The following is a 26,776-nucleotide window of genomic DNA, read 5'->3' on the forward strand; positions in this document are numbered from 1 at the left end:
GGTGTGCAGGAGGGTTGAACACCACCAACGTTAATCTCTTTAACACCATGAGCACCGTGAACCATAAGCACTGTGAAATTACATACAATACATTTGTTTACAGAGATAATCAAAAGGGGGTTACAACAGAATTACAAATGTGGAGTTACAAGGTGGAGTTCAGTTGTCTGCACACATATCTAAATTACATTAAACATCTAAGGAAACATGACTATATGTAGAAGGATTTGGATTACAATACTTAAAATACAAACATTTGGATTATCTACAGCATATCTTTTAACTGACAGCATGGACACAATTTATGCCTAAGAACATATATACTTTTAACCCCGTAAGGACCAAACTTCTGGAATAAAAGGGAATCATGACATGTCACACATGTCATGTGTCCTTAAGGGGTTAAAGACAACGCACTTTTACTGTGTACCTCGCTCCGCTTGCCAAGGGGTGCAACTTTAAACTTTAGAAAAAACCTTGATAACAATGGCCTTCCCACGAGGTGCTGCTGCCTTGCTTTGCATCTGAATGCTGACTCACAGAGAGCTTTTTGCCTCCAAAACTAGAGGAAGTAGGGGGGTCTGATGATTAAACATTTCCCAGGGAAACAAGAGGAAGGCAGAAAGGTGCTGAACAAGGATTTAAAAGGACACTATAGTCACCCAGACCACTTCAGCTCAATGAAGTGGTCTGGGTGCAATGTCTCTCAGGTTTTAACCCTTCACATGTAAACATAACAGTTTCAGAGAAACTGCTATTTTTACATTTGGGGTTAATCCAGCCTCTAGTGGCTGTCTTCCGGACAGCCACTAGAGACGCATCTGCGACGCTGGGGGCGAATTTCACCTCCATCGTGCAGAACGTCCATAGGAAAGCATTGAGCTCCAGTGACGTTGGACTGGGGAGCTGACGTTGGACGGGAAGGAGAGGTCACCAGCGCCGAGGGAGCCCTGCGCTGTATTAAGGTAAGTGGCTGAAGGGGTTTTAACCCCTTCAATGCCACGGGAGGGGGACCCTGACACTATAGTGACCCTTTCCTGACACTATAGTGATCCTTTCCTGACACTATAGTGACCCTTTAAAGTAATAGGTGGACAGTTACAAAGGTCCAGCAAGCTATTAACAGAGCAGGAGATAAATTCTAAATTAAACAGAATTTGCAATAAGGTAAGTTTAAATATTAGATGACTCTTTACAGGAAATGTATAGGGAGGCTGCGTAAGTCACATGCAGGGAGGTGTGACTAGGGCTGTATAAATAAAGTGACAACTACTAAATGGCAGAGAATTGAGCAGTGGTACTTCTGAGGAATTCTCTATACACCAAAACTGCTGCATTAATAAAGTTGTTTTGGTGACTATAGGGTCTCTTTAAATAGATATATTCAATATAGTCAACGGTATAGCGAGTTAACAGAAGCAAAAAACAATAAAAGTAAGATCTACCTATAAGAGGAAAAATAAGTAATCATCAGGCATTTACTAAGTTATTATTTATTTTATTTATTTATGCAGATAAAAGATCAAAACAGAAAATGTTAATGGAAATCTGTTCTTAACCTCCGCTGATATTATTTAGTAGGATCTTAGATGTTTGTTCGATTGTAATCTGGAAACAAACAAAAATAAAAAAAGTGAATTAATTTCATAACACATAGCCTGTTGAAGAAAAATATATTTATACATATCTCTATAAAACAAATTCTATATATCTTTCAAAAGTCACCACTAGGCAAAATTTCAATGCACAGGGAGGAATGTGCACACTTGTTAGGTGGTTATGCCTATCCCAAGGACACAGAAAATTTGTAGGTCATAGATTCCTACAAGCTCTGCTTTGTCCCTCTGTGATGCATACCCACCTAGCACATAGCACACACCTGGTGGTAGACCTGAGATACTGATCTACTTCAGAATGCCTCCAACAGAACTTAATAAAGGTTTTACAAGAAGACCACCGAGCAGCCTTTAAAATTATAGGAAGAGAAAGACCCCTCGTCGCTGCTTTGGAGGTAGCAGCGTCTAATAGAATAACCCCCAAAAATAGATGTTTCAATTTCTGCAGAACTCATGGCACAGAAAATTCATCCTCGAACAGAGTTAATTTAACCTTCACATGCTGATGAGGATTCCTGGAAGTGATAAAGGGCTTGGAAATAATCTACCTACACAAAGCTGATAACTCGAGATATGACTGAAGGGAGTGAACCCGGCATAAGCCTAGATCAGAACAGTAATGGACCAAATCAAGTTCTAATGGAGCATGATCAAGGTGTTACGTTTTTTTGCCTGCCTTTAAGAGTAACATGGAACATAATAGTATATAATATTATGCATTTCCTTTAGTATGCATTATATCTAGTATGTATGATAACGTTTTAAGGTTCCTTTTCTTTCCATAGAGTTTAGGCATACATTGTGACATTTTGATGTGCTTTATATCCTTTTTATGCAATTTATTTTATTTTTTATAATATTTTACTTCTTGTTTGTACTCTCTATTAGTGGTAAATTGTTTATGGAGGTATGTGGTATAATTTCTGACTATATATTGGTCCTTAGGAGTTTATTTTTATGTAGCCCGATTTAGTTAAAATACGAATTCCTCATACACATACACACTCACTGACAAACACCCACACACTTTGACAGACACACACACATTGAAAACTGTCAGGTCTGCTAATTCTATTTTTCCACGAGCTAAGGCTAGGTAAAGAGAATAATTTAAAACTCGGTTCACCTGGCCGATGACCCAGCGCGACTGGGATGGAAGCAGAGGCCTTGATCAGTAACCTTATTGGCTAAGAACTGAAGGTTTTTTTCACAACCTGCCTTACAAATCTGGTTGCAGCCATTGATAGCTTCCTGTTTTGCCATGTCCAGGTAATGTAAGCACTGTTCCTTCAACTTGCGAACTATGCTTTCAAAGGTGTATCTAGGAACATTCAGTGCCTTCACTATCTTTTTGTATCCTATTCCATGTTTGCGAAGGGTGACGATCTCTTCTCTTAACTTTGTGGACCATTCTTTTGACTTAGCCATATTTCCAACATTCAGTCAAACGTATCACTCAACAAAGCCAGTTCAGGTATTTCAAGTGTTCCAGCTCAAGCACAACTAGTGCACCTAATGAAGTCCTGTTTTGCATATATGTGCTTCTGTGAGTGATTCTGTTCAGGGGGTTGAATAATTTTGAGACTGGAGAAGTCATTATAGAAGTTGCATTTTTCTTTGAATTTGGGGAAACCACTTGAAGTATGTTGATCTATTTCAATTGCTTTTGTTTGATTTTAATTGCAGACAGCTAAAAGTCTGTAAATTGTGACAATAAACCTGATTTTCAGTGGGGTTTGAATAATTTTGATTACAGCTGTAGTGTCATTTTGTTAGAGAACAGCCCCGGATAGTGTCATTCTGTAAGAGTACAGTCTCGGTAAGTGTCATTCTGTTAGAGTACATCCTAAGACAGACTTTTTCCAATAAAGCGCAGCCATGGAGAGACTCAGATATTCACATAGCGTGCAGTCATGCAAGACATTCTGCTGTCTCATTAAACATCATTCTGATAGAGTGCAGCCTCAGATATCTCATTGTGATATAGAACAATGTTGAATGAATTTATCTACTATTACTTACCCACAAGATAAGGGCTCTTGACAGTAGTGATGTGCCCTCCGCTGAAGTTAGGATTTTGGTTTCTTTATAAGGTTGACAACTTTTAATGATGCCAGGGGACTCTTTCGCTGCTGGTCCTTGTAAAAGGTACTTTGAGGGACACTTGGCCAACTGGAAGGATACTTTGATACTGATCTCTTTGCCAAAGACCTATCTGCCTTGTTGGCGTCCTTCAAATATGTATCTTCGCCACTCAATTTAATACTGAGCTGGATCAGTTTGACAATATGAGCATGAATGAGACCTTCTTCATCGATAACATATGACTTTGCTGATGGAGACAGAAGCTGGAGTTACAAACAGATGGAAAGATTAGGCAAACAAATCTCTACATCTACAGTGCTAAGCTATTCTGTGTCATGGTCAACACAAACTCTGGAATTCCACCATAAATACATTAACGAACAGAATAATTCTGGCCAAAGCATTACTGTTTCTCGTGTGGTGCATTCAGGAAGGGGATCCCAAATTTGACTTATGTTAATACTAAGAGGGAAATTACTGTATTATCTGATATAATGCAGGCTTCACCAACTCCAGTGAATGCTGCCTCTTACTAACTGACCAAAATATATTAATATAGGTTGTATCTACCCCCAGTGCAGGCTGTCTGTTACTAACTGACCATGAGTATATTAATACAGGCAACATCTACCCCAGTGTATGCTGTCTGTTTCTAACTAACTGTAATTTTATTACTAGAGGCTGTATCTACCTTCATGTATGCTGTCTGTTCCTAACCTACCATGATTATATTAACATGGGCTGTACCTACCCACAGGGTATGTAGCATGTGCTGTGCTTTCACTTCACAGTCCTGGTTTATGAAACCCATGGTCCCCTCAAGTGATCTACATGGTCTAAGAATGTTGTTTTGATATAATCATAACTCCCAATAAAAGTAAAAATTACTGATAGTAGCAAAGGTAGAAATCAGGGCATGCTTAAAGCAAATCTGAGAGTTAGGGCAGTCTTTTAGCAGCATGGGGGTCAGGGGAGAGTTAGAGCAAGTGTGAGATCAGGGGACGGTCAGAGTGAGGGTGAGATCAGGGAAGGGTTAGAGCGAAAGTGAGATCAGGGAAGGGTTACGGCGAGATCAGGGAGGGTTATAGTGATAGTGAGATCATTGGAGGTTCAAAGTGAGGGTGAGATCAAGAAGGGTTAGAGCAAGATCAGGGGAGGGTCAGGGCAAGGGTTAGATCAGGAAGGGTAAGAGCGAGGGTGGGATCAGGGAGATTTAGATTGAGCGTGAGATCAGGGGAGGGTCAGAGCAAGGGTGAGATCAGGGAGGGTTAGAGCGAGGGTGAGATCATGGAGGATTAGAGTGAGGGTGAGATCAGGGGAGGGTAAGAGCGAGGGTGAGATCAGGGAGAATTAGAGTGAGGGTGAGATCAGGGGAGAGTAAGAGCTAAGGTGAGATCAGGGGAGGGTCAGAGTGAGGGTGAGATCAGGGAAGGGTTAGAGCGAAAGTGAGATCAGGGAAGGGTTACGGCGAGATCAGGGAGGGTTACAGTGATAGTGAGATCATTGGAGGTTCAAAGTGAGGGTAAAATCAAGAAGGGTTAGAGCAAGATCAGGGGAGGGTCAGGGCAAGGGTTAGATCAGGAAGGGTAAGAGCGAGGGTGGGATCAGGGAGATTTAGATTGAGCGTGAGATCAGGGGAGGGTCAGAGCAAGGGTGAGATCAGGGAGGGTTAGAGCGAGGGTAAGAGCGAGGGTGAGATCAGGGAGAATTAGAGTGAGGGTGAGATCAGGGGAGAGTAAGAGCTAAGGTGAGATCAGGGAGGGTTAGAGCGAGGGTGAGATCATGGAGGATATGAGTGAGGGTGAGATCAGGGGAGGGTAAGAGCGAGGGTGAGATCAGGGGAGGGTCAGAGCGGGGTGAGATCAGGGGAGGGTCAGAGTGAGGGTGAGATCAGGGAAGGGTTAGAGCGAAAGTGAGATCAGGGAAGGGTTACGGCGAGATCAGGGAGGGTTATAGTGATAGTGAGATCATTGGAGGTTCAAAGTGAAGGTGAGATCAAGAAGGGTTAGAGCAAGATCAGGGGAGGGTCAGAGCAAGGGTGAGATCAGGGAGGGTAAGAGCGAGGGTGGGATCAGGGAGATTTAGATTGAGCGTGAGATCAGGGGAGGGTCAGAGCAAGGGTGAGATCAGGGAGGGTTAGAGTGAGGGTGAGATCAGGGGAGGGTAAGAGCAAGGGTGAGATCAGGGAGAATTAGAGTGAGGGTGAGATCAGGGGAGAGTAAGAGCTAAGGTGAGATCAGGGGAGGGTCAGAGCGGGGTGAGATCAGGGGAGGGTCAGAGCGAGGATGAGATCAGGGGAGGGTTAGAGCGAGGGTGAGATCGGGGAGGATTAGAGCGAGGGTGAGATCGGGGAGGATTAGAGCGAGGGTGAGATCGGGGAGGATTAGAGTGAGGGTGAGATCAGGGGAGCGAGGGTGAGATCAATGGAGGGATAGGGTAAAGGTGAGATCAGGGAAGGATTAGAGTGAATGTAAGATAAGGGGAGGGTCAGAGCGGGGTGAGATCGCGGGAGAATCCAAGCGAATGTGGGATCAGGGGAGAGTTATAACGATGGGCTAAAGTCAGGACAGACAGTTTACAAGGACAAAAGTCAGGGCATGCTGATAGCAAATAACTTTTAATATTATTGTGGTAAACTGCAAGTCACTGGCTAAAACCTCACAGAGTTTTACAAAATATTTACCTCCAGGGGTCAAAGCATGAAAATCTTTTAAGGTCTGAGAATCTTGGCATGGGATCCTCTGCAAAATAAAAGGGATGGGGCAACAAGAGGGATATTATGATATAAGAGGGGAATTAAAAGGGTATTTAGCCCATGTATGACATCTGATCCTATATGAATCATAGCTGGTATAAGGGGATCTGACATTAGGTGCATTATCTTCTAAAACAAAAATAACAAATTTCAGCCCCCACCAATTATTGCTCTATCCTCTCACCCTTTCATCTTGTCATCCATGTTTTACACAATGACTCTCACAACCACCATTCTCCTAAATGCTCAACTATGTTATCATACAGATCCTTTATTATGTGTCTCTGTTCTTTAAACAGTTATAACTCTGTAACTAAGGTCTACAATACCCTATACCTTACAATATCTTTGCACGTCTCTCTTATAGCCTCCAATTATCTGGAGTTTTTATTTTCCATTTACACCACATCGGCCATTACCCTGCATTTCCATTATTTCAGCCACCATTTAAATTATTTACCCCATTTCTCTGTTCTCTCAGCTATCATGTACTCCATTTCTCTCAAACATAGTTTACACACAATTTATTACCCTTTATTAGACCTACAGTATACTCCTGTATTGTATCATATGTATTAATTTCTCCATTCTGTCACTTGCCGTTTTCTATGTATCTAAATTCTCTCACCTGCTTACCCCACTTCTCGGTATCTATCCACTAACTCGCCATTGTGTCTATGTCCCCTCCGCTACAATTTACGCTAGATCTCCTTTCTCTGAGATGCCATTTGCGATTTGTCCTCAGTTATATCCGCCACCATTAACTTTTGCGCCTTCTTTCACTTACTGAGTTATTCACTACTGTGAGAATTGTCAAGAATTCAAAGCAGGGTTAATTTCGGCTGCAAATTTCAATATAGTTTTAGTCATAGTCTTTTGACTAAAAAGCCATTTTAGTTTTAGTCGTATTTTAATCGTCTGAATTGTTTTAATTTTAGTCTAATAAATCTCCAGTAGATTTTAGCCGATATGACCAAGGTCTAACGGCTTTAGTTAAAGCCTCTATCTGTCTCTTTCGCCTCTTCCCCAGCCCCTCTGTGTCTCTTTGTGTCCTCTCAGCCCCTCTTGGTGTCTCTCTCCCAAGCCCTGGTCTGTCTCTTGTGCCCCTTCCACAGCCCCTCTGTGTCTCTTTGTGTCCTCTCAGCCCCTCTAGTTGTCTCTCTACCAAGTCCTGGTCTGTCTCTTGTGCCCCTTCAACAGCCACTCTGTGTCTCTTTGTGTCCTCTCAGCCCCTCTAGCTGTCTCTCTCCCAGCCCTGGTCTGTCTCTTGTGCCCCTTCCACAGCCCCTCTGTGTCTCTTTGATTCCTCTCAGTCCCTCTAGGTGTCTCTCTCCCAAGCCCGGTCTGTCTCTTTTGCCCCTTCCCCAGCCTCTCTGTGTCTCTTTGTGTCCTATCAGCCCCTCTAGGTGTCTCTCTCCCAAGCCCTGGTCTGTCTCTTTTGCCCCTTCCAAAGACCCCTCTGTGCAGTTTTAATTTTGGCGGCAAATTTCAATTCAGCTTTAGTCAAAGTCTTTTGACTAAAAAAACATTTTAGTTTTAGTTGTATTTTAGTAATTTGAATTGTTTTTGTTTAAGTCTAGTTTTAGTCGACTAAATCAAAAAAATTAGAGATAACTAAAATTTGACCAAAATTGTAAGTCGACAAAATGAACACTGAGTCAAAGTGATTTTCAAATTTAAGGCCAAAATTATAAAAAAATCTCCAGGTTAATTATGCTTCCAGTTATGCTACATTAGCTTTACATTTGAAATTCACCTTGAACTCAACTATTTTTACTATAGTGAATAGCCCTGAGGATCTCGATTTGCGTTTGGCAACATTCTCTAACCTGCCAGTTACACTATCACAAAACCTTTTCCAGTGACTTTTCCAGTGACTCCAGTGACTCCCATTCCACGTGTTTGACTTTTATCAATAAAAGTAACTTCTCTATCATGTCGTTAGATGCTTTTACCTTCAGAAAGAATTGTCTGTGAGCACATCGAAACTTGGCAAAACTGCAGAACGAATCAAAGGGTGGGATTGTGTCCAACTCTGTGCAAATCATTCCTAAAACGTATACACAGTGTATATTGTCAGAACAATATACCCATGTTATATAAAGCAGATATCTATTATACAGATGATATTGATGAATGCCAATGGTATATGCTGCAGCCAGATAACTGATATAGAGCAGAGCACACCGATATACCCACAGTATTGACAGCCATAAATCAAATCTACTAAGCACACCTGTATTCCTGAACATTAAAAGTTCAAGAATATAGATAATTTATAATGGTTCATATCATTCTCTTTCTCTCTTTCTATGTAATAGCATTTGAAAGCTTACCATCTGGGATTTGACCATGGTTCTCAAAAAGGTCGATGCGAAGGACCCGGGGTTCATTGCAACCAAAGTTCTCTCGAAATTCACACAGTTCCTCAGCTTTCCAGTCGGGGTTGAAAAGCTCCCAGAATTCCTTGTACTCGTTGTCGGAAAGAGGAGAGCCCAGTTTAGGATGCTGGTTTAAATCCACAGATTGCATACTCACCTCTGCTCTATGGAAGATCACACAAACTGTGGAAAATGAGAAAAAGTTAATATTTTCTAGAATATCTGAATTGAAAAAGGTTTCACATTCATCTATCTCCATATACTCATTGTTCTGATTTATCCTTATAAACCTCAATGTAATGTTTAGGTTGCATATAGTCCCTTGCTATGTCCAACAGCCGAAAGGGACACTCTAAACACCAGAACCACTACATCTTAATCTAGTTGTTCTAGAGCAAACAACCTATACTTGCAGTCTGCGAGTGGAGCATATGCACATAATCCCTTATAATGCTGCCCTATGGGTGAACATTGGATAAAGTCCTTATAGCAGCCAAAACGCGTTTTGCTCTTTTCCAGCGCTTCTTCAGTCAGTGAAGAAGCTCTGGAAAAGAGCAAAACGTGTTTTGGCTTCTATAAGGACCCTTTTTAATACATTTTATATATAGATTTACATGTTTTTAGATTGTTTTTATTATTTTTGTTACTAAATATAATAGTATTTTTAAGAGTCCTTTTGGAGCCTCTTCATTGGGAAAGTGCCATCCCCTATATATTGGCATCACACCTGTATACCCTAGAGCTGGGATTGTAAGGCTCTTTAAAAGGTGAGCCATATACCTTACAAATATCTTACAGTTTTTATATTGGACTTACTACACATTGGATGCTTTTTTTTTTTTTTCCACTGGAGGGAATATCCTTAAGAAAGTGGTGTGGTGCCGCTCTAAAAGCACAGCCGCCCTATATACGGAGCCCATTTATATAGGCTCCATTACATGTGAGTGACCCAATCTCAAAGCACTTTAGATTATTGTGATCCAATACCATCTGCACTATATCTAGTTCCTCCTGTTTTTTTCTGTTCTGTATGCAGTAGATATTACCTTCTGTATAACTTATATGTAGACGGGGTAAGTAATTTTTAATTTTTAAAATTCTTTATTTTTGCAATGTTAGGAATGCGGTAGTACGACAGTATAGACTTATGCAAAAGTCAATTCACAACACTCGTGCCATGTGATTTACAGAAAGACAGGATATGTTTTTTAGAGCATGTAACATTGCACACATTGGTATCTGACTTGTTCAGACTTTTACCTCTTTTTAAAATCAGTTTTATATTTAAACTATGAGATGACGCCATTGGACTCAAAGCAACATAACATCACATTTAGCTTTTAGTGTTCCTTTAAAAACCACTCCCCTAGACTGTGTGCTAAATGATTCCTTTTTATAAAATATTATTCTTAGTTTAATTACCATACAGAAAACATAGCCTTGTTTCTAAGCTTCTCATCTCGCTTCCAGGTCAGAAGTCTTTTCCACTGCTCATTCTGTGATGAAATCAATAACATTGCATCAGATCTTGCATGAAGTTCCGATAACATCAAATTAGAAGATCTAGAAGGACATGATATAAAATAGTTGTAAAATGTATAACAATAAAAACCGATAGCCTGTGTCTTTCCTAGGGGGCTACAAAAGGGTGATGATTATACACCATTGAGGAATGTTGGACCCGTATTTTAGGATCCTGAAGAAATATGACTGTAAGGAACCTTAAAAATACTTATGGATTCTGCATTCTGTGGTTGAGGGCTTCAAAGTGCTGCCTGGCTGTAAGTGCAATTCATATTGTACCAGTGTGATATCACACATATTTTAATTATAGTGAAAAAAAAATTGACATTAAATAGTGTAATTAAAACTGTGTTGTTTATTTACCTAACAGTGATATGTATCTGTAATACTTATTGGTTACATAAATAGCTATCTGTTCAAGTCACCTAAAATGTTCTAGTATAGTTCATTCCTGCAAGTGTCCCTTTTGGTCAGTGGAAATATTGGAGAGGTTAAAGAGAATAAACGTTTGTTTTTTTCATTGAACATATATTCTGCTAAATCCTCATCATGCTGAAAATCACTGTGATATATGTCATGTTTGCCTTTGGCTATGTTTAATGATTATTCAAAAAAAGCATTTGCATGGGCATAACAGTCAATGTAAATATTCTATAGTGCACTGTAGTGGTTATGTTGCTGGCAGACCTCTGGCACTGTCCTGTGATTTTCAAACAGTTTGACTCTTATCTGGGTCCACTGGTGCCCACAATCCAGACTTTCTTCCCAATGTTACCTTTCTGATTTAGTATATCAATTTTGTCCAACTTTGTACATAATTAATTGGCTGAGTAGGATCAGCTTACACACATGACCATTGAATTCAGTCTAAAGAAGGCTGGAATTGTTAAACTAGCGTAGAAATAGTAACTTACAATTTAGTGATATCTGTGAAGATGGGCTAACTGCTGGTGCCCAGGGGACCCAGGTAAGTATCAAACAATTAAAAAATGATTTGACACATAACTGTGTGACTGTACCAGGGACCTCTTGTCAACATAACCACTGTAGTGAGTTGTGGTTTTTGAGCTTAAAGTGTCCTTTTTAGGCAAAAAAAGAATTGCAATCAATGCGAGAACTATGAAATATATACTGCATAATTAAAAAAACAGGTTTTGAAGAAATGACAACAGTCACCTAAGCATGGATTACACTGGAAAGCAAACATTGTTAAAATTGAAGATAATTAACATAACCGAAATCACATTATGGATTTCCTGTGGAATAATTCAATAGCAGGCACTTACAAGCCAAATGATCGGATAAAAAACAAAAGAGCAAAAAACAAAACAAAACTAAAACAGAATGAAAAATGAAAATCCGTTGTTTATTACAAGATTACATCTATACTAAACAAACAATGGAATTTTTTAAAACGTGACCCTTATTTATTGAATTTTAGACAAAAGACCAAATGTATTTTTTTCAGGAACCAGAAACTTATAAAACGTCCTTGATCCTAGACACAGATTACAATTTCAGAAACTATTTTTGACGTCTCAGGATAAAGTACACAGAGGTTAATGGGAAGATCCTTACAAATGTTTACATAGAGGATGTTTATAAGAAACTAAATCCCAACAGCGTCCACTCAAGATGACTCAAAATTCAACAGCAAAATGTTTCCTAATGTTGCCATGTAGGTTTATGCTCTATGTTATTTTAGTACTCGTGTTGTCTATAATGTACTGTACAAACATCACGAAATCTTAGAGACAGGATTTAGTCATTTTAAAGAATTCCATTACAGTGGTAAAAGTCTAAAAGGTTTACAATTTATATCCACATAACAATTCTCAAACACAGATATTCTTTAACCCCTTAAGGACACATGACATGTGTGACATGTCATGATTCCCTTTTATTCCAGAAGTTTGGTCCTTAAGGGGTTAAACAATACATACAATGTTTTGTAGCTAAGGAAATGCGTTGGAATTATACAATTATTACCTAGAACTTTGGGGTATTTAATAAGGAATTGGCTTTATTCAGGGACAGATTAACATAGGGGATGGTGGAGCTGCCCCATGATAGTTCCATGGCTCCAGGCCATTAAACAAATAAAAAAAAAAAAAAAAAAAAAAACACTAGTAGGGACATGCTTGCCGGGTGGTGGCTTGGGAAGGAAGTGCTGATTATATTCTGAAGTGGGTTGGATGTCAGAGTTAATTTCCCAGTCACCACAATACTGCATAAGCACAGCTGGGAAAATCATTAGCACCCCTCAAGACGCCAGTGCAAGGAACATTACTGTTCTGTCAAAAATGCAGCTATCCTCAACCTTGTATATTCCACAGCCCCCCTCGTTCTTGTATCGAATCTTTTTCGCCTCCTCCCACTGTGATTATTTCTCTTTCTTATTTCTCTCAGTCTATTTTTAAGTGTCTTTCGGGTCTGACCACGCTGGACATGTCTCTCTTGTCTTGTTTTCTCTTTCCTGCTATTTCGCTTTTGGTTTCTGTTTGTGTTGCGCGTGTGGGTGTGCTGTGTGTGAGAGGCTGTGTATGCTTTGTGTATGGAGAGGATGTGTTTGTAGACTGGGTGTTGTGTGCTGGGTGGCTGTGTGTTATGTTTGGACTGTGATGCTTGTGTGAGTGTGAAGAGACTTTGTGTGTTGTGCGTGGGCTGTAAGTTGTGTATGGAGACTCAGTGTGTGAGCTATGAGTTGTGTGTATCTTGAAGCTGTGTGTGTTGTGCGCTGGTGATGTGTTCAGATTTTAGACAATAGACCAAACAAAAGAGTTGAGTTATGTGTGTTGAGTGAATATGGAGGCTGTGTGTTGAATGTATGGGGAGGCTGTATGGTGAGTGCATAGAGGGGATGTGTGGTGAGTGTATGGGGAGGCTGTATGGTGAGTGTATAGAGGGGATGTGTGGTGAGTGTATGGGGAGGCTCTGTGTAAGTTGTAAGTTGTGTGTGGGAAACCTGCTAATTTTAATGTGTATATATATATATATATATATATATATAAAATAAATGTTGCTTATTTATTTTTTGGTGAGGGGTGGAGGGTGCAGTAAGAATGCTACCTGTCAGTTGGAGGTGCTGTGATCTATGTGATCTAACCCTCGCCCTTTTGGCCCTGGTGGTCCAGTGGATGGAGCTTGTACTATCACTGCCGAGCCATTTATATAATTGCATGTATGCGTGTAAATGTGTATTTAAAGAAACATAAAATTATTCTCCAATTATAATGCATTGCTTAAGTGCAACTAGAAAAAGGGGACATTAAATACAGCCACATCTCTCCATTTACAATATCTGCAATCTCTAGCATCCCGGCTACTGAACACAATCTACTGTCAACCCCCCCTCAACCTCCCACATCTGTGTTTCTAACCTCAGGGTTACAGGCCGCAGTCACATTGCTCCTGGTCGACAGAGGCAGTTATTCTCCGGAACAGTGGCAGTTAGTCTGGCTGATAGTGGCAGTTACTCTGGCTGATAGTGCTGGCTAGTTTGGCTGATATCGGGGCTAGTTTGGCTGATAGTGCTGGCTAGTTTGGCTGATATCGTGGCTAGTTTGGCTGATAGTGCTGGCTAGTCTGGCTGATAGTGCTGGCTAGTTTGGCTGATATCGGGGCTAATCTGGCTGATAGTGCTGGCTAGTTTGGCTGATATCGTGGCTAGTCTGGCTGATAGTGCTGGCTAGTTTGGCTGATATCGTGGCTAGTTTGGCTGATAGTGCTGGCTAGTCTGGCTGATAGTGCTGGCTAGTTTGGCTGATATCATGGCTAGTTTGGCTGATAGTGGCTGTTAGCTGATTCTGGCTGTTAGCCTGATTGTGGCTGTTAGTCTGGTTGTGGCTGTTAGTCTGGTTGACAGTAAAGAAAAAAAGGCAATTGTGTGTGGAAGGGGGCACACCCAGAACATGCATTTCTCAGCAATGGTGCTGCCATAGAGACCAAAATCTATACAGAATACAGATTAAGGAACAGCACGTGTTGTCTCCCACATTGGAATTAGCATAGGACCCACCGATATTGGGGTACTGTGAAGCTATGGTGGGCTTAACACAATATGGCCATAGGGTGCAACTGAATCCCCATATTTGTTTGCTGAGATAGGCGATTTTAAGTTGCTGAATACAATTTAAAACTGTATTTTATAATGTGTCCTCTGTTCCTTAACCTGTAGTCATGCTGATAGTGGCTGTTATTCTGGTTGATAGTGCCAGTTGGTCTGGTTAATAGTGGCGGTTAGTTTGCCAGATAGTGTCTGTTAATTTGGTGGGTAGGGCTGTTAGTCTGATAGTGGCTGTTAGCCTTGCTGCTAGTGGCTGACTGACGGTTAGTCTGGATCAGCTGAGAGCTGGTCATACAGTAACGCGGAGCATGTTCTGCCAGCACTTTGAATTCAAAGAGCAATATCATCTTATTAGCACACACTGGAATTACATTTAACTGCAAGGTGTACGTGACTGTGGCAGAAGCGGATTAACCAGACTATTACAATAATGAGGATAGGACACACCAAAATTAGGGACTTCAAAGCAATGGCAGGCTTATGCGCTGTATGACCATATTTTGTGGCTAAATCAACATTTAAAAAAAAAAAAAAAAAAGATATGTGATTTAAAAAATGTATAAACTTTAATGCAAGTTTAGAATGGAATGTGCTGTATTTATATAGTGTATAAATTATTGTCCCAACACGCACCCTTTGATGTATACATGTTCACCTCGAGTGGTTCCTTTCTGCTTTCAACTCACCCACCCACCCACCCTGAGATGGTGCAGATGATGTTATTAAATAATGATTTTTTAATTTGTTAAACATATTATGTGGTGTTGGCAATGTATCAGTAATGACCACTGTATAATAACATTTTCCTATAATTAAAAGTTGTTTATTATTGTTATGTTGCTGGTGGCTATGTACATAGGACACTAAGGTACTGTATGAAAACCACACTGAATCCAGGGCAGACACATCCTTCCATAGGAACCAAAATGAGAATATTGTAATAAAAAAAACAAGGATGAGGAAAAGACAAGAACCCCTGTCCTCATAAAACTACAACTCCCATGACACTTTACAAGGTTTAACTTAGCAAAGCATGAAGGGAGCTGTAGTTTTACAGCACAGTGACCGATCCTGTTCTAGACCAATCACTGCGCCACTTTCAAGGCTGTCCAATAAGAGAGGGACTCTCAGAGTACGCTGCGCGTATTGGTCCGTAGTAGCGGCTCTGTGATTGGCTGAGACTCGAGCTTGTATTTACAGGAGGAACTGGCTGTCAGACGCGGTGCATTCTGGGAGGAAAGCATGGCAGCTTCAAGGGGATTCAGGGACTTGTGAGATTGTAGAGGAAACCTGCTTCTTCCAATGTAACTATAACATTATAATCTAACTATTTTATAATACATTATAACATTATAATCTAACTATTTTATAATACAATATAACATTATAATCTAACTATTTTATAATACATTATAACATTATAATCTAACTATCTCATAATACAATATAACATTATAATCTATCTCATAATAAAATATAGCATTATAATCTTATTATTTTATAACACGTGTCATCTATTAAACTTATAATATAACATGTATAATTATCCTCTAATTATATCATAATCTATGTGATTTATAATATAACATTTATTATCTAATTATATCATAATGTAACATGTATCATCTATTCATCTTATAATATAACATCTAATCATATCATAACATGTATCATCTATTTATCTTATAATATAATATTTATCATTCAATTATATCATAATATAGCATATATAATCTATTTATCGTAACAGTTATAATCTAATTACATCATAACATGTATCATCTAATTATATCATAATATAACATGTATTATCTATTTATCTTATAAAAGAAAACTCTGATAACATATACCATGTATAATCTATGTTTCTTATAATATACTATAAGCCTGACATAATATAACATGTATCATCTATTTCTGTTATACTATAAGACTCTGGTATAATACAACATTATAATCAATTTATTTTATATATGCACACTCTGATATAATATAACATTATAATCGGGGGGGCGGAGCCTGACCGCCAAGCCGTGCAGACACGCAAAGCACGAGCTCCTGCCTGGCGGGCCGAAACCGGGTTCAAAGCGACGGCAATTCTGCTAGAGGACCACTGAGGGTACACCACCCACGTCGGGGGTGTCCCACGGACCCGAACGAGACCACCCCGGAGCCTGTCAGAGCTACGGGAGCGGGAATCCAAGTGCGGCCTACTGGGACTAGGGTCGGGGAGAGGCGGCCGCTCTCCCCGACACCGGAACCCTCACGAGACCTCGCATCTCCCAACCTACTGGCACAGAGGGCAACTGAACAGTCCACACAACGGGCAAGGGCACCAAACTGCCAAGACGCATCCAAAATGGCCGCCCAGCGCCGACCTAACGAGCAGAGTACCTGCGTCCAGCCACCCACATACCTCCTGGGGGCCTTGGACCAGATCTGCACAAGCTTCTGGGCCATACTACACAGCCGCGGAATGACTCTCCGACGGGCAGTGAAAACTGTGGCATCATGGGTCCGACCCGCAACGAGACGCCGCTGCTACAGATACCTGCCTCAAGCTCCCAGAACAACCATCCGGCGACGCAGATACCTGCGATCCCCACGGCGGGGAAAAGTACCACGCTGTTCCCACTCCCAAATACACATAAGCGGAACAGCCCACCCTGCCGACCACACAAGCACTCCACCTCATCTTTGCATCAAGCGCAGCACGACCCAGCCCACTCTAACCAGCGCTGCACATCCTACAGGCTACTACAAGGGCAGACTCCCAACACAGAAACGCCGAAGACATGAGGAGCTGCCTAACAGAGCACCAGCGTTTCCCGGTGTCAGGGGTCGGCTGAACTTGCACTGGACTTACCCGTTCATGCCAGAGTCCTGCAAACGGCTATGTACTTTTACCTATGATTTATCCTGATCTTTTACTTGCCCGGAAGCCCTAGCTAGTAACCTTTATTTTAAATTCTCTATCCCTCTGCAAAATGTTTATCTACGTTTGTTCATGCATTACAAGTCAGACAATCAACAATACCGCAGATGTATTTCGCTAGCTACACATTTTATACCAGCATAAGTACTAATCGACGGGAGCTAGATTCGACTGGATAGCCAGTATAGGGGGCTAATTAACTACTCACTGTAATCTCACTGAAGTCTAACGGCTTCTTAACCTCAAGTCCTAGCATACTTAATACTTAATGCTTACTGTGAATGTCCTATAGCGTGTTAACACTATGTGCTAGCTACATTCATTCTTACTTTACAGTCCTAACGGCATGGTCTAGCTTGAACAATATATATAAAGTAGGGCCTCACAGTGAGAGTTTAAACTTGGTCCACCATACCAGAAAAGAAGGCGAATATGTCGTAGAGATTTTTTCCTTAATTGTCTAATTCACTTACTAGTAGCATTTACTCTGCTAAAATCACGCTTGATGAACGGCCAGCAAATGCTTAGACGATATGTTAATTATATCATATTACTGCATCCGTATGTCGACTAAATGGTTAACCTTTATACGCATCTAGACTAACGCATTGACAACATGCATGTTTCTATTACCTCGCTATGTTCAAGCTTTCTGCGAAAAGCTAGTTTTCTGTTATAAAAAAAAAAAATGTGCAGTACATCGTGACAAAGCTTGTATTCAACTCTGCACGTCAAAAATAAAGAATTAAAAAAAACAAAAACATTCTAATCTATTTATTTTATAATATACTATAAGTCTGATAAAATGTATCTGTAATCTATTTATCTTATTATATATGTGGACTCTGATATAATATGCAATCTACTTATCCTGGCGTACATAGACTTTATATAGCATCCTGTGATATATTGAGACTGTGTTGATATAAAATAACAGATTAATCTATACAAGGAGCATAGGTAAACTTTTAAACCCCTTTAAAACATGTTTCCAGAATATTTTAACATTCCATTGAATTCTTAAGTGAACAGTACAATTTCTGAAACACATACCTCCGGCATCCATTCGGTTAAAGGCTATGGTACACACACGTTTATTTTAAAGATTGGATGTATGTATTTTAAAATCGCTCAGCTTACCTCCTGTTCATCAAAGCCTCATGGATGTGGCGTGGAGCTCAATACTGACAACTGATTTACGGGGAAGAACCTTCCTACAGGTGGTTCTTCTACTCCGCTACTGTACATTCACTGTGGTTGTTACATGTGTGCCATGAACTAGTATTTTTGCACTTTAATATATGCATGTTTAAATTGTTTATGTATCTCCATTTGGTCTCTCTGCAGATGTGGGGAGTAAATAAGCTGTTTAGTGTGGGGCGTTCGTTATGTTCCCAGTTATTACCAGCTGCCCGCTCGTTTTCTCTTGGTAAGTTAAGATCTGGTGATGATTACATGCATGGTATCCTACCTAATGAAGACTGTTAGATTATGGACAGCATATTGCACAATTTCTAATGACAGAGTGTGAGGGGAGATTTGGAGTTTTACACTAGTGCTCTCTGGGATTAGTTTTAGAATGTGAGAACTGCAGTAGGCTGACCTCCTTTGTCAGATGTCATGATAGAGCAGGTCTGTAGTGTTGGGATCTCGTGTGTGTATAGGAGTAGTGAAGGTATGAGTACTGTGACAGAGATTAAGCTGCTTGATAGGATGTGGAAGTTTGTTGTACTTGTCGTGGTGTAAGAGGAGTGCTACAGGGTGATCATTTGATAGGAAATCACTGCCCAAGAGGGATACATGAAAATGATAGCTCTAGACTGCTGTAGTAGGGTGTATGAGTAGACTATTGGTGCGATGTGAGTATCGTGCCAGCGTGTGAATGGCTTTGTACAGTATGGAGTGTGACTAGGTCATCGACAGAGTGTGCACATCCTTATAGCATATGGGGGAACTCACTAGAGTGTGAGAGTAGTGTCAGTGGCGTAGTTTGTGTAGTGTGGGAGTGTTAAGTAGTACTGTTCATGGAGGCAGATGGGCTTGGTCAAGTAGTTTAATTATCTTTGACTGTGGTCTTGGCTTTTTAGGGGCTTGGAATGGGGAGAATAGTGGTGGTGGGTGGTGTGATGGATTTATTAGGAAATTAGAGCAGCGGTATGTGCGGTGAGGCACTCTAAGTGGTGTCATATGTAGTCCAGAGGTTGGAGTGGTGTGCGTGTAGTGCTGTTTTAGAGGGCAGGGTAGTTGGCAGATTGAAAGAGCTATATTGATATCTTAGTTCAGACCTGATGAATAGTAACTGTGCTTTGTTTTTCAGGACACCGGGATTTTCTGAAAAATCATTTTCGTCCACAGCTCAAACTAACAGACCGCTGGAACAATAAGCGGGTTATGTTTGGAGTTTATGACAATATAGGCATACTAGGTAAGCTCACTGTTAGTGTTTATGGTTGAGTTAGGATAGGGTATTCTGCCATGTAATGTTGTCTAAGTGGGTTTTGAAGGCATGCAGATACTACTAGGAGTAGAAACCAAATTCTGAGGGTTTTAAAAATACAATAAACATAACAAGGTAAATCATTTTTATTTTGACATGCATTCTTTTGATAGCTTTTGTTTTAATGTGATTTTCATTTTTAATTTTTTTTAAGTTGAAATGTTGAAGAAATGAGGGTTGTAGATTGTACAAAGTATCAAGTGCAGCAGATGAGAGAGGCTTTAGTCTAGACCATGGGTGTCCAGCCTTTTAACTTCCCTGGGCCGTATTGAGTGCAGAGGAATTGTCTTGGACTACACATCAAATATATAATATAGATTATAGATAATGTGTATATAAGTATTATATCTTTAAAAGCCCTATTCTTAATTTTGATATTCCAATTGTTTAGTAGATAACTCCCTTATTTGTTATGTTTGTGTGGGATTGGCATATTTAGGGATATCAAATTAGGGAGCTATCTACTAAACACATACACATGTGAATACGTATGTACACACAGTCTCAAATCTATACACTCATAATCACCGACACACATACAATCACAGACCTATACGAACAATCACAAATACACACACACACACAATATCACAGACCAATGCACACATACAATCACATACCTATACATACAGTCACATACATACACAATCAATCACAGACCCCCACACACACATACACAGATATACACACACACACAATCATATCTACAACACAATCAAATCTACACACAATCACATACATACACAAACATAATCACAGATCCACACACAATCACATATATACACACACAATCACAAACGTACACACACAATCACAGACATGTCCACAGATCCCCCCCCCCACACACACAGCCAATTACTTTGCTGCTGGGCTGGAGCCTGAGACCTCTGTGCTCTTCATGCACAGGTCCCTCACGGTGCTGAGCAGTGATGCCGGGATGACATCATATTCTGGCAGACAGCTCACTGCTGGGCGGTGAGGAAGCTGTGCAGGAGGAGCACAGAATGTAATGGGTGCAGGGGCATACCTAGTGCTTTTGGCACCCCTCTCCCCCAATTCAAATGTAAAAAAAAACACCCTTTTTTTTTTTCATTTCCTACTACACCCTGCCTGGTCCCCCTCTACAACCCCCCCCCCCCATCTTCTACAAATCCCCTGCCACATCCCCCCTTCTATAAATCCCTTGCCCCCCTCCCTCTACAAAATCCCCTGCCCAAAAAACCCTGCCCATCCCTTCTACAATAAACCCTGTCCACCCCCTCTGCAATAAACCCCTGCTCACCCCCTCTACAATACTTTTACCCACCCCTGCACCCCCATTCACAAAACCTCCTGCCCTCCCTCTACAAAGACCCCTGTCCCCCTACAAACCCATTCACAAAAATCCTTACTCCCTCTCAAGATCCTTGCACAAAAAAAAACAGCATTGGTAACCAATTGATATTTTTGGACTTTTAGCTGGTATCCCGAGATAGCTATAAAATCAATCACAATCTGAATTTCACAAATATTTCTTTCTATCGTAATGCCACTGACATCAGAAAATGTTATCATGAAAATAATCCTTAATTGGGATTTTATTTTTATTGGCGCTTTACTGGATATAAAAAGCTGTTTTTGTTCACAGTAATACGAGGAATAGGATTGACTGAGATATCTTCGTAATCTTTTTTTCTCTGTAGGTATTACAGGGAATCTGCAAATGTTAGTAATACTCTGGGGAATATTGATTTAATTTTGGTAGATATAATGCAAAGTGTGTTTGTACTTCATTATATAAAGTAGATTGAGCTTGATAGTGAGTCTTCATGCATTACCCTCTAATTTTCTGCACCATATGTATCTGTCTAGGTGAATTTCAGGCACACCCTCGGGACCTGATTGTGGGCCCTTCCTGGTTGAAAGGATGGAAAGGGAATGAGCTACAGAGGTGTATCAGAAAGCGTCAGATGGTTGGTACGAGAATGTTTTATCGTGATAGAGAAGATCTTAATAAGCGAATACGTTTCCTGTACAGAAGATTTAACCGTTATGGTAAACATCGCTGACATGTACAAATCCAGATACAGAGACTCTTAAATTCCATTTGTTCATTTCTCTATGTGTCCCCAATAAATGATTTCATATTAATTCTGTCCTGCTTATCATTTCCAGACATATCCTGTTCTGATTGATATCAACCTTCCGACCAAGTAGACCATGACAATCTTTGACACCCAGCAGTAGGACAGGCAGAAACTATTTGTTGTAATACATGAGTATTTGAACAGTTTATGGGCAAATATTAACAGTTCTCATGTGTGGCAGCAGCTATAACACCTTATACCTTCCGTAAATTGTTAGCTATGTTCTACATTCTGTTTTGTGTGTTTCTTAAATGAGTTCACTGTCCCTCAGACACTGTTGGGGGCCGGACTATAGTTTGAAAAAATATATGAATTCCTATACATACTGAAACAGACACAGACACATAAATACAGACACACACATGCATAAGGACATACAAACTGACAGACATATACATACACATACTGACATACATACAGATACGTATATACATACTGAAATACATATATTGACATACATACATGTACAAACAAATATACATACATACACACATACTGCAATGCATATAGATACATACTGACACACACACACACACAGCTAATTTTTCGTACTTTTTTTTTTTTTTTTGCAGGAGGGTGCGTGTGGCTGATGGGAGTTGGCGTGGCTCTCGCGACCTGTCTGCTGGGAGGAAGTGACCGGCCGTCACTTCCTCCTAGGACGACTTTGCAGCTGCAATTTTTTAGAAGGGCCCGGTCGTGCTATTGCACGGCCGCAGCACTAAACGGGCTCCTGAAGATATAGGATCCATCGGGTAGCCCTAAATGCTTGGACCACCCGATGGACCCTATAAGCATGCAGACCCTGGTGGCGGCCCTGGGCCCTGCTATTGTGGCTACACAGCGGCGGGTTCTGCAATTGCCGAGCGGGCCGGGCCCTGTAGTTTTAGGACTCATTGAGTACACTATCAGGAGAGCTTAATATGTCAAGTCCTATGCTGCAAGCCAGGCCTTGAAAACTACTGCAAACTTGGAAGTTGAATGCCACATTTGCTTGATGTGAATTTTTACTTGCCAGGGTACAATTTTCACTCGCCAATGGATAGTGGTAAGTGGAAATTTTGAATCCTGCTGTCAGATTAGAGTTTTCTTATCTCCCAGAATGGAAGTGTCTTATACTACAATATAATCTATTCAATTTAGTACCTGAAAGTCACCAGAACAACCACGGCTTATTGTATTTGTTCTAGTGAGTAGAATCATTCAGACTTTTTGCAGTAAACACTGTCTTTTCATTGAAAAGGCAGTGTTTACATTACAGGGATACCTCCACTGGCCAATCCTCAGATGGCTACTAGAGGTGCTTCCTGGGGCAGTGCTGCACTGTGTGACTCCCATTCAGTGTCTCCACCCTCTGCATGGAAACACTCCTTATAGAGATGCATTGATTCAATGCATCTCTATGAGAAGATGCTGATTGGCCAGGGATGTGTTTGGCTTCTGTTGGTTCTGCCCCTGATTTGCCTCCTTGACAAGCTCGGCCAATCCAATTCTTTCCTTTTTAAAAGCATTGTGATTGTCCCAGATCAACACACTTCTGATGATGTCAGCCAAGCAGGCAGATCAGGGGGCAGAGCCAGCAGCAGTGGACTGGAATAAAGGTAAGATTTTACTATATTAAGGGGGGGCTAGATGGTGTTTTTAACAGTATAGGGTATGGAAAACATGTTTGTGTTTTTGACCCTACAGTGTTTTTTTTTTTTTTAAAGTGAAATAATATGACATTGAGCTCCAGAACTATTTAGGGGTTATAGCTGGATATAGCTAGGATTTGCAAAAGGGGGACACAGACCAAGCAAATAAAGAAAATGAGCGGGAAAAGAGGAAATTTTCTGAAAACGTAACAATTGTTATCATCTGTGATAAAGGGAGGGAGAACTGAAATTGGGTTCAGTAAATAATGGACAGAAAAGAAAACACAAAAAGAGTATCAAACAGTCTCCACGATTAGGCAATATATAATGTGAGTTGTGGGGTCAATAGGAGGGCAGACAAAAATCAAGATACAACATCTTAGGTAAGAGTATCAGATCATGCAGGGGGTGGACCAAATCCTTGTCATAAGCCTACCACAGATGACAGAACTGAGGAACAGGGCAAGCAGGGAGAACAGTAAAGACGTTGAATGGGATGCTCCAACTCTATGTGTTGCCTGTCTGAGGGGGAGCTTGATTAGAGCTTTCCAGTTCTTCCTCTGTTGTAGGATGGAAGGACAAATGTCTTGTAAAAGCTGAGGACGATGGGTGCACTGTTAGTCCTGTTATGAGATCTGCAACCTTTTGAATGTGTGTAGGCTTACACGACTTTTCTTCTCCTGTTGTCTTTTTATCTTGTTTGTATTTTCCCCAGACTTCTTACGACCACCATCAAACTTCAAGTTCCCCGCAAATCACAATAAAAATTCAAGATCCAAATCATGTTGACTAACATTTTTTTTATTGCAAAGCACGCACAAAATTAGAAAACACAATAGAAAACGAAACAATTCTAAGCAAAGAATAAAAAAAATCGAAAAAGCTGCAGTATGGCGCACACTTCCCTGCAAAAGTGCAAATTGCAATATAATATAAATTAAACAATTTTCCAACACTAAACCTGTTAACTACCCGTTACAATATTCATAGGGGTACCAAATATCAAATATAAGTGGCCTATCTGTGTTCAGTATGAAATATAATGCAAATTAGGATCAGTCATTGAGAATATCCAGTTGAAATTTCTAAAAGATTCAGAAGAGTTAACCAGGAAAATTGAAGCATATGAGCACTGCATCAATATCCATATTTTCAGAAAATAAAAAATTAGGCCATTGAATACAACTGAACATTTATTGATAACTTGTGTTGATTTATCCTTTTTTACTCAATGCCCTGTTTTCTTTTTAATGTATATTAAAGGAAAAAGTTAGTGTTCAGGTGCCGTCCTGCCGTGAGTATCTAAAAAGTATGTTTTACTTGCCTTACTTTACTTTTCCCTAACGCAGCACTGGTCCGTCATCAGACGTTTTTCCTCGGTGATTGGTGATTTCATCCAGTCCAGTGCTTCCCCTTAAGGAAGCATTGGGATGCTAGTGCGCATGCACGTCAAATCGCCACACTGCACCAATCAAATGCTCTCTTGGAGCACCGTTTGATTGACAACCGAGTCTGACTTGGATCTTACAGGGGAAGCGTCTCTAGCGGATGTCAGGAAGACAGCCTTAGAGTTGTGTTTAAAACCCTGCAGTGTTTTACATTGCAGGTTTAAAACCTAATGGCTGCTGCACCCAGACCCTTTCATTGAAATGAAGTGGTTGGAATGCCTTCAGTGGTTCGTAAAAGAAAATAGCAAATTATGTCACAATGCAGTTAGGTTCAGGCACAGTCAGGGCACACTATGCATTAATTCTGTCTCTCCTCGTTCTCAGATGATGGACAGGTACCAAGGGCAGAGCTTCTAGCAATGATTGACAGGGAGCTAAGATCGAGACACTCCCTGCCAGGAATACCTCTCTGTGGACTACTACAATTCATTTTCAGATTTCCCAAGCCCATATTTGTTAGATAAGTAAACATAATATTGCAAATCCCGGGAGGTAATCTGTCAAATGGCAAAAAAGGGATTTCGTGTTTAATGGCGCCGATGTACTGAAACTAAAAACGTGTTAAAACTGTTAATATATTTTGAGTCTTATCTTAAAGGCCGAAAAGATTAGCGTCACATGAAACCGCTCTGATGGTAGGAAACACTTTATCTATATACTGCAGGCCAGATGAAAAGATTGGATTCTGTGACCAGTCACTGCTAAACTGTCTGAATAAATGCACAGATGTAGTCAAATCTGATAGCACGTTCAATCACTATTCATAGTGTAATATATTAAAAGGGCACTATAGGCACCCATACCACTTCATTCCATTGAAGTGGTCTTGGTGCAGTGTCCCTGTCACCTTAGCCCTGCAATGTAAAACATTGGAATTTTCATAGAAATTGCAATGTTTACATTGCAGGGCTAAAACTGCTTCTACTGACCATACAGAGGGCCACTAGAGGTGCTTCCAGCAGTTTCAGAGTTTAAAGTCGTTGATTCAATGCTTTTCACGAGAAAGGCCTTATACATGTGTGGCGCTCACCGCACGTGCTTACTAGAGTCTCTCCATTGCCAATGTCGGAGGAGACGGAGGTAAGTGTTAAAAGGTTTGGGGGCCAGACAATAAACTTAGGGCAGAGGGACGTTATTGCATAATGAATAATTTTTTGGGTGTATTTCTAACGCTATAGTATTTGCTTTACATCTTATTCGGAATACAGACAGGCCATTTTTATTTGATTTGATTTCTGTTGCGTCTAGATTTTTTATAACGGAGAGTTAACTCACTTACTGCTGACACATTGTTTCATTCATTATATGTTTGCTAACACAGAACAAAATCAATTTTCTTTCCCCATGCCACTAAGAGATTTACAGAGTTATTTACTGAAGTGAGATTTCAAAGTGAATTTCAAAATTTAAAGAGCATCTGACATGTCCAAAACTATGTTCGCTATTTTTTAAGAGCATCAAATTCGATCTATACATTGTGCTAGTACTTTTTCTATTAAGCTAATGTTACAGAGGTTTTTCTCCTACCTGTCTATTAATTCTTTGGTGTACACTCTATGCCAGGGAATTGATTGATAAAGGAGAGAAGAAGAGATCACCCACAGGCATTCCTTCGGCACACCACCCATTGCAACAACAGTGCATGCGCTGCTAGAGCTGGCTATGGAGTATAGGAACGGAGTGATGTCAGTGTGTAGACGTCATGGAAGAGG

General features: G+C 40.4%; 2 protein-coding genes across 3 annotated transcripts; one reads left to right on the forward strand and one right to left on the reverse strand.

Moving 5' to 3' along the window:
* Nucleotides 1-1,541: 1,541 nt before the first annotated feature.
* On the reverse strand, nucleotides 1,542-12,864 carry ACRBP (acrosin binding protein). 2 transcript variants are annotated; one of them, XM_063434110.1, is made up of 8 exons: nucleotides 12,803-12,864; nucleotides 10,260-10,400; nucleotides 8,793-9,020; nucleotides 8,412-8,506; nucleotides 6,385-6,442; nucleotides 3,801-3,948; nucleotides 3,639-3,679; nucleotides 1,542-1,608 (listed from the first exon to the last, which is right to left on the reverse strand). In XM_063434110.1, exons 2-8 carry the CDS (start codon nucleotides 10,294-10,296, stop codon nucleotides 1,586-1,588), a joined length of 630 nt encoding a protein of 209 aa, XP_063290180.1. In that variant the 5' UTR covers nucleotides 10,297-10,400; nucleotides 12,803-12,864; the 3' UTR covers nucleotides 1,542-1,585. The 2 variants fall into 2 exon arrangements, with proteins under 2 accessions (XP_063290180.1, XP_063290179.1); XM_063434109.1 differs by having other exon boundaries at nucleotides 1,567-1,608; nucleotides 3,639-3,948.
* Nucleotides 12,865-15,620: 2,756 nt separating this feature from the next.
* Nucleotides 15,621-21,989, forward strand: MRPL51 (mitochondrial ribosomal protein L51). The gene is made up of 4 exons (XM_063433995.1): nucleotides 15,621-15,731; nucleotides 18,710-18,791; nucleotides 19,680-19,787; nucleotides 21,711-21,989. The coding sequence occupies exons 2-4, from the start codon at nucleotides 18,710-18,712 to the stop codon at nucleotides 21,905-21,907; spliced, it is 387 nt and encodes a 128-aa protein (XP_063290065.1). The 5' UTR covers nucleotides 15,621-15,731; the 3' UTR covers nucleotides 21,908-21,989.
* The last annotated feature ends 4,787 nt before the right edge of the window (nucleotides 21,990-26,776 follow it).

This window comes from Pelobates fuscus, chromosome 10, assembly GCF_036172605.1.
Source record: "Pelobates fuscus isolate aPelFus1 chromosome 10, aPelFus1.pri, whole genome shotgun sequence".
Lineage (NCBI taxonomy): Eukaryota > Metazoa > Chordata > Amphibia > Anura > Pelobatidae > Pelobates > Pelobates fuscus.